Here is a 12,431-nt window from a genome sequence, read left to right as displayed (position 1 = left end):
TGTATTTCTGAAGATTCAGAAAAGAGTGGCACAGGAAGTTATTAGAAACTAAATTGCATGTGTTTAGTATTTAAAATAATCCTCTACACTTGCTTTTCTTTTTTTTTTTTAATGTAATTAATTAATTTATTTTTGGCTGAGTTGGATCTTTGTTGCTGTGCACGGGCTTTCTCTAGTTGTGGTGAGCGGGGGCTACTCTTTGTTGCGGTACGAAGGCTTCTCATTGCGGTGGCTTCTCTTATTGCCGAACACGGGCTTTAGGCGCGTGGGCTTCAGTAGTTGTGGCTCGCGGGCTCTAGAGCGCAGGCTCAGTAGTTGTGGCGCACGGGCTTAGTTGCTCCGCGGCATGTGGGATCTTCCCAGCCCAGGGGCCCTGTGGCCCCTGCATTGGCAGGTGGATTCTTAACTACTGCTCCACCAGGGAAGCCCTACACTTGCTTTTCTTAAGTTGAAAAACTTTTAAAAGTTTAAGTGGATCTTGGTGTTAATATATAGAGGTTGATTAAAAACACAACATAGAGTTGGGAAGAACTTTAGAGACTTTCTAATTTAGCCTTTCACATAGTGGAGAAGTCTCTTCTTTGATCCTCCCTCTGGAAAAGGAGTCTTTCTGAGAAATGATTAGTTGATTTAATTTAATTACTGTTGAATAATTTAAAACATTTTCTTTGCAGACTGTGTTAGAGTTGGACAGAATGGAAATGTCCATGGACGCTGTGAGTACACTCTCTTTACCTTATGTTGAAAGGAATATTTAAAAATTGGCAGAGACTCATCATTAATGTTTCACAATTTCATTTTAAACTTTAAACTTAGTTTCAGAAAAAATTTTATGAAAAAGATTTGTTGGATCAAGAGAAAGAAAGAGAAGAGCTACTTCTTTTGGAAATGGTATGTTTTCACACACACACACACGTACTCTTTTCTGACCAGTATTAACTGTGCTTTGTTATTAAATCTAATCAATAATTTCTTTCAGTTTCATACTAATTTTATTTTCCCTAAATGACTAAAGAAGAATCCTGACCTTTTGAAATATGTTCTTTTATGAATTGTAAGGAAAACTACATTTGAGAGCCTTCAAAAAAAAAAAAAACTACCTTATTGAAGTATGATTGACTTATGATTAACAGCAAATACTTAAAGTGTGCAATTTGGTGAATTTTGACATACAGACATACCCATGAAACCAGAATATAAAATACCAAACGTTGCCATTCCTTCAAAAATTTCCTTGTGCCCCCTTAGTGATTCACATCTTCTACTCTAGTCCCTAGCAACCACTAATTAGTTTCTGTCACTGTAAATTAGTTTGCGTTTTTTAGAATTTATATAAATTGAATCATATGTTAGTACCTTTTTGGGTCATGCTTCTTTCCATCAGCATGATTACTTTGAGATTCATCCATGTTTTTGTGCATATAAAGAGGTCATTCCTTTTTATCTCTGAGTAGTAGTCCGTACCGCGGATATACCACAACGTGTTTATCCACGTCTTAACGGACATTTGGGTTACTTCTAGCTTGGGAACATTAGTGAAGAAGTCTTTGAGTGGACATAAGTTTTCATTTCTCTTGGGGAAATAACTTAGGAGTGGAATGGCTGGATCGTATGGTAAACTACACTTAACTTAAAAACAAAGACTGTTTTACAAAGTGCCTGTGCCGTTTTGCATTCCCACTGGCTGTGGTGGAGAGCTTCGGTTACCCCGTATCCTCTCTAATGCTCGAGAGGGTGGGTATGTGATGTTATCTCAAATTGCTTATCCCTGATGCCTAAGGAGGCTGAGCATCTTTTCCTTTGTGTATTGGCCATCCTCATATCTTAGTTGATGAAGTCTCTTTTCAGATTTTAAAGGATTTTTGTTTATCTTCTTATTGAGTTGTGAGAGTTCTTTATAAACTCTGAATACAGCTCCTTTGTCAGAGATACATTTTATGAATATTTTCTTGGAGTCTGTGCTTCATGGTGTCTTTGGACGAGAAGAAGTTTTTAATTTTGATGAAGTCTTATCCTTTTTTTTCTTTTAGCATAGTTCATGCTTTTTTGTTCTAAGAGTCTTTTGTCTATCCCCAAATTATAAAGACTTTTTCCTGTGTTTTCTTCTAGGAATTTTAGTTTTAGGTTTTACATTTAGGTCTATGATTCATTTCAAGTTAATTTTTATATATGTTTATTTTTTCCATCTCAATGAGCAATTATTCTAATGCCATTTATTGAAAACTTTACTTCCATTGAATTGCCTTAGCACCTTTTTTAAAAAAATCAGTTGTCCATATATACATATGTCTGTTTCTTGACTCCCATTCTGTTGCAGTGATTTATAGGTTTATCTTTTTGGCAATTCCAAACTATCTTGATCGCTATAACTTTATAGTAATTCTTAAAATCAGGTAGGGTAACTTTTCCAACTTTTTAAAAAATTGCTTTGGCCAGTAGAGACCCTTTTCATCTTGATACAATGTTTAGAATCAGTTTATCAATTTCTATAAAAAGCCTGCTGGAATTTTAGTTAGGATTGTGTTAATTAGCATTGATCTGTAGGTCAATTTGGAGAATTGCCATCTTAACAATTAAGTCTTCCAATCCATGAACATTGTCTACCACTTCATTTATTTAGTCTTCTTAGTTTTGGTAGAATTAAGTGTAGAGTTCAAGGCAGTCTTTTGTTAGATTTATTTCTAGTATATTACGTGTCTTGGCATTATAAATGGAATTGTAATTTAAAGTTTTACTTTCCAGTTTTTTGTTGCTGGAGTTTAAGAATACTATTGATTTTTGTATATTAACCTTGTATTTTGAAAATGTGCTAAGTTTGCTTATTTGTTGTAGAAGTTGGTTTTTAGATTTAATAGGACATGAGTCTACCTGAGCCATTATGTCATCTTTTAGTACAGTAGGATTACTTCTTCCTGTTCAGTGTTTGTACCTTTTATTTCTTTCTTTTTGTCGTATTAAAAGGTCCAGGACCTCCAGTATAATAAGAGACCTCTGACTAATAAAAGTGATGCAAGTAGGCATCTTTGTCTTTTTACTGTTCTTAGGGGGAAGCAGTTCAATCTTTCATCATTAGGTATGGTGTTACCAATAGGTTTTATATAGATGCCCTTTATCGCTTCTATTCCTAGTCTGCTGAGAGTTTTTATGAGTGATTGTTAAATTTTGCCAGATGCTGTTTCTGCATTTCCTGAAATGATATTTGTTTTTCTACTTTCATTGTGTTAAAACACTGAGTTACATTGATTTTTCAAATGGTAAACCGATTTTATATTTTGGAGATAAACTCTATTTGGTGATGATATATTGTCCTTTTCTCCGCTGTTGGATGCTTGGCTAATTTATTTAAAGGAATTTTGCCTTTGTATTCATAAATTCATAGTGGGAACTGGTTTATAATTTTTGGGGTCATTTCTTGGGTCTTTTAAATTTGGTATTCGAGTTATTCTGGCCTCATAAAATGAGATGGATAGTATTACCACTTCCTCTATTTTCTGACAACTTTTGTATAAAATTGTTTTTTTTCCCTTCCTTGAGTGTTTGATAGAATTCACTAGTGAAACTATCAAGACTCAAAGTTTTCATTTTGGAAGGATTTTGATAATTCATTCAATTACTTTAATAGCTATAATACTATTCAGATTTTCTTTCTTTTTTGTCAATTTGATAAGTTGCTTCCCCTCCCCAATTTGTCCGTGTCATCTAAGCTGTCAAATTTGTTGGCATATGTTGTGTATAATATTCTTATATTATCCTTCTAATGTATATAGAATCTATGATGATACCCCCTTTTATATATATATATGTGTATGTATATATTTTTTTTTTCTTTCCCGGTACGCGGGCCCCTCAATGCTGTGGCCTCTCCCGTTGCGGAGCACAGGCTCCGGATGCACAGGCTCTGGATGCGCAGGCTCAGAAGCCATGGCTCACAGGCCCAGCCGCTCCGCGGCATGTGGGATCCTCCCGGACCGGGGCACGAACCCGCGTTCCCTGCATCGGCAGGTGGACTCTCAACCACTGCGCCACCAGGGAAGCCCCCCTTTTATATTTTTATCTTAGTGATTGGTGTTTCTCTCTGTCTCTTCGCCCCCCCCCCTTTTTTTTTTGAATTGCTTTTTGGTGTTTTCTCTAGAGATTACAGCAGACATACCTAACCTTTTATAGTCTTCTTTTTGTTAATATTGTACCACTTTATTTAACAGTGATACAGAACCCTTTACTTGCTCCATACTGTTCTTTATGTTACACTTGTCATGTGAATTACATCTGCACTGAAAACCCCACCAGTCAGTGTGATAATTTTTGCTTTAAGTTGTCATATGTATCTTGAAGAACTTAAGAGAGTAAACCTGTGTGTTTACTCAGATGTTTACCATTTCCAGTGCTCTTCATTCATTGCTTAGGACCCAAATGTCCCTCTTATTTTTTCCCTTCAGCCTGAAGAACTTTCTTTGGAAGTTCTCGGAGTGCAAGTATTTTGTAACAAATTATCTTCATTTTCCTTTATCTAGAATGTCTTATTTGTGCCTTTCTCTCTAAAGGATATTTTTATTGGATACAGAATTCTGGGTTTACAGCCTTTTTTATGCTGTACTTTAAGAAGTGTTTCTGTCTGTGTTGTGGTCTCCATAGCATCTGATAAAATATCTGTTCTCATTTGAATTATTATTCTTCTCTATATAATGTTGTTTGTCTCTGTCTACTTCTAAGATTTTTTCTTTTCTTTTTTATCTTTAGCAGTTTGCTTGTGATGTTTTTAGGCATGATTAGCTTCAAATTTTTTCTGTCTTGGCTTTGCTGAGCTTCCTGAATCTGTAAATGAGTGTCATTTCCCAAATTTGGGAAGGTTTGAGCCATTATTTATTTCAATATATGTTCTGTCCCAGTTCCTCACTCTTATACCTCTGGGTCTCCAATTGCACATATGTTAAATCTTTTGATACTATCCCACAGGTCCATGAGGCTTTGTTCTTTCTTTCTTTTTTTTTTTTTTTCCTTAAACTCTGCTACTCAGAGTGAATAATTTCTGTTGATCCATCTTCGGTGTCACCAGTTCTTTTCCTGCCCTCTGCATTTGGCTGCGGAGACTCTCCACTGATTTTAAAATTTCCATTACTCTATTTGTCAGTTCTAAAATTCTGATTTTTTATATTGTCTATTTTTCTGCAGAGAATTATGCTGTAAGATTAAAAACTTAAGTGGAAATCCTCTGAAAAGCAAATTGCATTATTTCAGCAGTCTAAACCAAAGATTAGAGTTCAGGATTGCCAGTGGTAGAAGATGTAGAGAATAAGCAGACTCTAAAACATTTTAGGACTTAATGACCTAATAAACCCAAGACAAAGATCAGAGAATAGGAAAAGATCCACAGATGATCCTGATATTAGAGTTAGCAGACAAGGACTTCAAGACAACTGTGATTAATATGATCGAGATAGTAGAGGAAAAGATGACGCAGGTAACACTACTATTAAGCCCACTTGGTGATATCTTTCAGTTTTGCATGTTTTATTTTTAGTTTTAGAATTTTTATTTAATAGTTTTTTATGCAGTCCAGTTCTATGTGGAATATTTTTTATCTTGCGTATTTTCTCTGCCTTTTTATTTTACATGCACTTGAAAAGAATGTATGTTCTCCAGTGTTGATTGTAGTGTTCTGTACATGTCAGTTATGCCATGTTTGTTCACAACTTGATATGTTTATTGATTTTTCTTGGCTATTCTGTTGGGATAAAGAACTCTTTGAGTGTGGGTAACATTTTGTTTCTTGGTCTGGGAGCTGATTATATGGGTGTGTTCACTTGGGGAGAATTTATTGAGCTGCACACTTACATTTGTGCACCTTCTCTATGTGTACTATACTTCAATAGAACATTTAAATAATATCTAAAAGATCATTTCTTTTTCTCTCAGTCTTTTAAAAGAAGAACATTATTTTGCCATGTATCAGTCAGAAATGGAAAGGGCCAGTAGTAACACATTTTGCTGATGAGAATGAGTAAATACGTTGTAGAAATTAACGGCTCATCACAACAGTGATACTAAACTCATTGTTTTAGTTTGACAAGCCTCCAAGGGCACAATTCTGTAGATGTTTAAAAAAACACAAATCTGAAAGAACTGTGACTTCTTTAGACACTAATTTGGAAAAGCAAATTACTTCTGTTATGTATTTTTGTGAACTGTATCTGTACCTCTAAAGCTTAGAGTAATTTCTGATTAGAACAATTTTCTAAATCTAATGCTTACCTTTAATGCTAAGATACTGTTTTATTAATAGGAACAATTAGAAAAAGAAAAGCAACAAAATGATGGAAGGCCCATGAGTGATAAAACCTTTGAAAAGAAACGTAAGTAGTTTTCGCATGTCTTTATCACCAAGGTACCCAACTGATGTTGCATCCTAGCATGCTGAGAGACCATGCTTAGTTTTTAATTTAATATGGAAAATCACTTCACTTTCTTTCATTTATCAAAGTTGTTTTCAAAAATTGGCTGCTAACTGTGATATAGGTTTAGGAGTACATGAATAAATGGTGAGGATCAATGTGGAGGTTCAGATCCTTCAAAGGAAAGTTTGAAGTTTGGTAGCAGCAATAAGATTGCAAAATTGATCACTGAATAACTAAGATTGAAATATTTAAATACATAAAAAGTAAGATTTGGAAGAGAGTGTTGCTTCACTAGGGATAGTGATTCATATTCTCTGCATTGCCTTGTATGTGTATGGAGATTAATAAGAACTCAGAGGAAATTATAGCACTTAAATCAGAGTTTGTTTTAGGTAGAGACACCAAGACACCAACAACTCTGCCCAAGAACATCCCTATTTCTGTCCCTGGACCCTCTTCTGGCACCCCATCCACAAGTAAGAAACTTGTTTTTGTGTCTCCTTTTTTCCTTTCCTAAACAATAATTACAGGGAAGTCACTCCGTGAGATGAGATATATCATTTGAAGGCACCTTTTGCCTTTTACTGTTAGCTGTTTTGGCGGTTCTTAATGGGCAGTAGGGGTAAGAGATACACCAGTCAGGTCAAGCTAAGGAAAGGAAGCTACACCTGTCAGTGTTTTACTGAAAATTGTGGGAGTTGGAGAGGAAATGGGGTTGGGGCAGCTAAGGATGAACTGATGAACTAAACAATTGCATTTTCCTTTTGCTTGTTACTCTAGGCAAAGAAATCAAGAAATCCAAATTGATTCGAAGCCAGTCTTTTAATAATCAAGCTTTTCATGCAAAATATGGCAACTTAGACAAGTGTGCTGGGTATGATCTGTCAGCTACTCACATTTTGACTTAATTTTTATTTTATTTTATTTTTAATTAATTTTTACTGGAGTATAGTTGCTTTACAATGTTGTGTTAGTTTCTGCTGTACAGCAAAGTGAATCAGTTATACGTATACATATATCCCCTCTTTTTTAGATTTCCTTCCCATTTAAGTCACCACAGAGCATTGAGTAGAGTTCCCTGTGCTATACAGTAGGTTCTCATTGGTTATCTATTTTATACATAGTAGTATGTTTATTGTCAATCCCAATCTCCCAATTCATCCTGACTTCCCTTCCCCCTTGGTATCCATAAGTTTGTTCTCTACATCTGTGTCTCTATTTCTGCTTTGCAAATAAGTTCATCTGTACCATTTTTCTAGATTCCACTTATAAGTGATATTATACAATGTTCCTTTTTCTATTTCTGACTTACTTCACTCTATATGACAGTCTCTAGGTCTATCCATGCCTCTGCAAATGGCACTGTTTTGTTCCTTTTTGTGGCTGAGTAATATTCCCTTGTATGTATGTACCACATCTTCTTTATCTATTCCCTGTTGATGGACATTTAGGTTGCTTCCATGTCCTGGCTGTTGTAAATAGTGCTGCAGTGAATATTGGTGTGCGTGTATCTTTTTGAATTATGGTTTTCTCCAGGTATATGCCCAGGAGCTGGATTGCTGGGTCATATGGTAATTCTATTTTTAGTTTTTTGAGGAACCTCCATTGTGTTCTCCATAATGGCTGTACCAATTTACATTCCCACCAACAGTGTAGGAGGGTTCCGTTTTCTTCACATCCTCTCCAGCATTTTTCTTTGTAGATTTTTTGATGATGGCCATTCGGACTGGTGTGAGGTGATACCTCATTGTAGTTTTGACTTGCATCTCACTAATAATTAGTGGCATTGAGCACCTTTTCATGTGTTTCTTGGCCATCTGTATGTCTTCTTTGCAGAAATGTCTATTTAGGTCTTCTGCCCATTTTTTCATTGGGTTGGTTTTTTTTTGATATTGAGCTGCATGAGCTGTTTATATATTTTAGAGATTAATCCCTTGTCAGTTGCTTTGTTTGAAAATACTTTATCCCATTCTGAGCGTTGTCTTTTCGTTTGGTTTATGGTTTCCTTTGCTGTGCAAAAACTTTTAAGTTTAATTAGGTCCCACTTGTTTATTTTTGTTTTTATTTTCATACTCTAGGAGGTGGGTCAAAAAAGATCTTTCTGAGATTTATGTCAGAGTGTTCTGCCTATGTTTTCCTCTAAGAGTTTTATAGTGTCTGGCCTTACATTTAGGTCTTTAATCCATTTTGAGTTTATTTTTGTGTGCGGTGTTAGGGAGTGTTCTAATTTTATTCTTTTACATGTAGCTGTCCAGTTTTCCCAGCACCACTTACTGAAGAGACTGTCTTTTCCCTATTGTATATTCTTGCCTCCTTTGTCATGGATTAGGTGACCACAGGTGTGTGGGTTTATCTCTGGGCTTTGTATCCTGTTCCATTGATTTATTTTTCTGTTTTTGTGCTCATACCATACTGTCTTGATGAATGTAGCTTTGTAGTATAGTCTGAAGTCAGGGAGCCTGATTCTTCCAGCTCTGTTTTTCTTTCTCAAGATTGCTTTGGCTATTCAGGATCTTTTGTGTTTCCATACAAATTGTAAAATTTTTTGTTCTAATTCTGTGAAGAGTGCCATTGGTAATTTGATAGGGAGTGCATTGAGTCTGTAGATTGCTTTGGGAAGTATAGTCATTTTCACAGTATCGATTCTTCCAATTCAAGAACATGGTATGTTTCTCCATCTGTTTGTGTCGTCTTTGATTTCTTTCATCAGTATCCTATAGTTTTCTGAGTACAAGTCTTTTGTCTCCTTAGGTAGGTTTATTCCTAGGTATTTTATTCTCTTGTTGCAATGGTAAATAGGATTGTTTCCTTAATATCTCTTTCTGATTTTTCATTGTTAGTGTATAGGAATGCAAGAGATTTCTTTGTATTAATTTTGTATCCTGCAATTTTACCAAATTCATTGGAAAACTCTACTCATTTTCTGGTAGCTTCTATGTATAGTATCATGTCATCTGCAAACAGTGACAGTTTTACTTCTTTTCCAATTTGGTTTCCTTTTATTCCTTTTTCTTCTCTGATTGCCGTGGCTAGGACTTTCAAAACTATGTTGAATAATAGTGGCAAGAGTGGACATCCTTGTCTTGTTCCTGAACTTAAAGGAAATGCTTTCAGTTTTTCACCATTGAGAATGATGTTTGCTGTGGATTTGTTGTATATGGCCTTTATTATGTTGAGGTAGGTTCCTTCTATGCCCACTTTCTGGAGAGTTTTTATCATAAATGGGTGTTGAATTTTGTCAGAAGCCTTTTCTGTATCTATTGAGATGATCATATGGTTTTTATTCTTCAATTTTTTAATGTAGTATATCACATTGATTGATTTGCATATATTGAAGAATCCTAGTATCTCTGGGATAAGTCCTGCTTGTTCATGGCGTATGATCCTTTTAATGTGTTGTTGGATTTTGTTTGCTAGTATTTTGTTGAGGATTTTTGTGTCTGTGTTCCTCAGTGATATTGGCCTGTAATTTTCTTTTTCGTGATATCTTATCTTTGTCTGGTTTTGGTGTCAGGGTGATGGTGGCCTCGTAGAATGAGCCTGGGAGTGTTCCTTCCTCTGCAATTTTTTGGAAGAGTTTGAGAAGGATGGATGTTAGCTCTTCTCTAAATGCTTGATAGAATTCACCTGTGAAGTCATCTGGTCCAGGACTTTGGTTTGTTGGAAGATTTTTAATCACAATTTCAATTTCATTACTTGTGATTGGTCTGTTCATATTTTCTGTTTCTTCCTGGTTCAGTCTTAGAAAGTTATACCTAAGAATTTGTCCATTTCTTCCAGGTTGTCCATTTTATTGGCATATAGTTGCTTGTAGTAGTCTCTTATGATCCTTTGTATTTCTGCAGTGTCAGTTGTAACTTCTCCTTTTTCATTTCTAATTTTATTGATTTGAGTCCTCTCCCTTTTTTTTCTTGATGAGTCTGGCTAAAGGTTTATCAATATTGTTTATCTTCTCAAACAACCAGCTTTTAGTTTCATTGATCTTTGCTGCTGTTTTCTTCATTTCTATTTCGTTTACTTCTGCTCTGATCTTTATGATTTTTCTTTTACTAATTTTCGGTTTTGTTTGTTCTTCTTTCTCTAGTTGCTTTACGTGTAAGGTTAGGTTGTTTGAGATTTTTCTTGTTTCTTGAAGTAAGATTGTATTGCTATAAACTTCTCTCTTCGAACTGCTTTTTGTTGTATCCCATAGGTTTTGGGTCGTCATGTTTTCGTTGTCATTTGTTTCTAGGTATTTTTTGACTTCCTCTTTGATTTCTTCAGTTATCCATTGGTTATTTAATAACATATTGTTTAGCTTCTATGTGTTTGTGTTTTTTACAGTTTTTTTCCTGCAATTGATTTCTAATCTCATAGCGTTGTGGTCTGTAATGATGCTTGATATGATTTCAGTTTTCTTAAATTTATTGAGGCTTGATTTGTGACCCAAGATGTGATCTGTCCTAGAGAACGTTCCGTGTGCACTTGAGAAGAAAGTGTATTCTGCTGCTTTCGGTTGGAATGTCCTATAGTTATCAATTAAGTTTATCTGGTCTAATGTGTCATTTAAGGCTTGTGTTTCCTTATTAATTTTCTGTCTGGATGATCTGTCCATTGGTATAAATGGGGTGTTAACGTCCCCCACGATTATTGTGTTACTGTCGATTTCCTCTTTTATGGCTGTTAGCATTTGCCTTATGTGTTGAGGTGTTCCTATGTTTGGTGCATAAATATTTACAATTGTTATATCTTCGTCTTGGATTGATCCCTTGATCATTATGTAGTGTCCTTCCTTGTCTCTTGTAACATTCTTTATTTTAAAGTCGATTTTGTCTGTTATGAATATTGCTACTCCAGCTTTCTGTTGATTTCCATGTGCATGGAATATCTTTTTCCACCCCCTCACTTTCAGTCTGTACGTGTCCCTAGGTCTGAAGTCAGTCTCTTGTAGACAGCATATATATGGGTCATGTTCTGACTTAATTTTCATCTTATAGTCATACATCTTTATGTGAAATGAATTGAATTATTAAATAATTCAATGAATTATTAAATAAAATCAGGATTAATTTTTAGGTTTTTATAGGGCAGTAATTTCTAAGTTATCTTCTATAAAGGTTTCATGTTAAAAAAAAAAGTAGTCTACGAATTTGCATAAGAAATAGGTATCCTGGAATTCTAGGAAGACTACTGCCCTGATGCTTTATAACAACATCATGGAATCCATGTGTTGTTTATGCTATATCACCTATGCCACAGAACTTCTAAATGGGTATGAACGTGCCCCATTTACTAAATGGATGTGGACATCCATTTGCAGCTAGTGTTATTTCTGTCCGTAAAGAAGCCACTGGCCTGTTTCTGTGGTAAAGTGGTGACAACACAGTTCTCCTGATGGTAGATGAATGTGTAGTCTCCCTTTTGGCCCAGACCACAAAATTATAAACAGTTAAGATTAGGGGAGAATCAGCATAAATTAAATGACCATGAATTTTATATGTATTGTACACATATAGTATATAACAGCTGTATATCAAGCGGCAAGCAAAGTAATTTTAAAGGAACATAAACGTCTTCAAAACTATTTATCAAAAATATAACATGTTATGGGAAAAATGTTTTTATTTTATTATTTTTATCTTTTTATAAAAGATTGAATAAAAAGCTTATTCTAGATTTTCAGCTATGTTTTTGGACATTATTGGTAGATCCTTCTAAAATTCCTAGCCAATAGGGTGATCTCAAGATGGACAAAAGAGATTAGAACTAAAGATAAGTTATTTCCAGGAAAATTTTATCCACATTACCTGTTTGGGCTGAGCATCAATAGAAAACCTGTTATTTTGATGTTGCACAAGTTTAAGGATATGATTTTAAGTTAAAGACAAAGTAATTATTGTGAGTCATGGAATGTAAAAAATAAATGAGAAATAAAAATAGCAAGCATGTTTCATAAGAAGTAGAGGAAAGCATTAAAAAAAAGATTAGGAAAGACCTAGTGCTAGATGACTGGGATTGAAAGAAGCATATTCTTGTATTTTAACTAAATCATGTTCTTTT

General features: G+C 34.9%; 1 protein-coding gene across 1 annotated transcript in view; it reads left to right on the top strand.

Annotated features, from left to right (window-relative positions):
• The window catches only part of PPP4R4 (protein phosphatase 4 regulatory subunit 4), a 120,116-nt gene that overhangs the window by 98,812 nt on the left and 8,873 nt on the right, over positions 1 to 12,431 (top strand). The window contains exons 18-22 of the mRNA XM_060003329.1: positions 675 to 716; positions 817 to 891; positions 6,281 to 6,350; positions 6,785 to 6,868; positions 7,173 to 7,266. Of these exons, the coding sequence (XP_059859312.1) occupies positions 675 to 716; positions 817 to 891; positions 6,281 to 6,350; positions 6,785 to 6,868; positions 7,173 to 7,266 (365 nt within the window). The remainder of the gene's footprint in view (positions 1 to 674; positions 717 to 816; positions 892 to 6,280; positions 6,351 to 6,784; positions 6,869 to 7,172; positions 7,267 to 12,431) is intronic.

Source organism: Delphinus delphis, chromosome 2, assembly GCF_949987515.2.
Source record: "Delphinus delphis chromosome 2, mDelDel1.2, whole genome shotgun sequence".
Taxonomy (NCBI): Eukaryota; Metazoa; Chordata; class Mammalia; order Artiodactyla; family Delphinidae; genus Delphinus; species Delphinus delphis.
The sequence above is the reverse complement of the archived record's forward strand: the minus strand, read 5'-3'. Positions and strand labels throughout refer to the sequence as shown.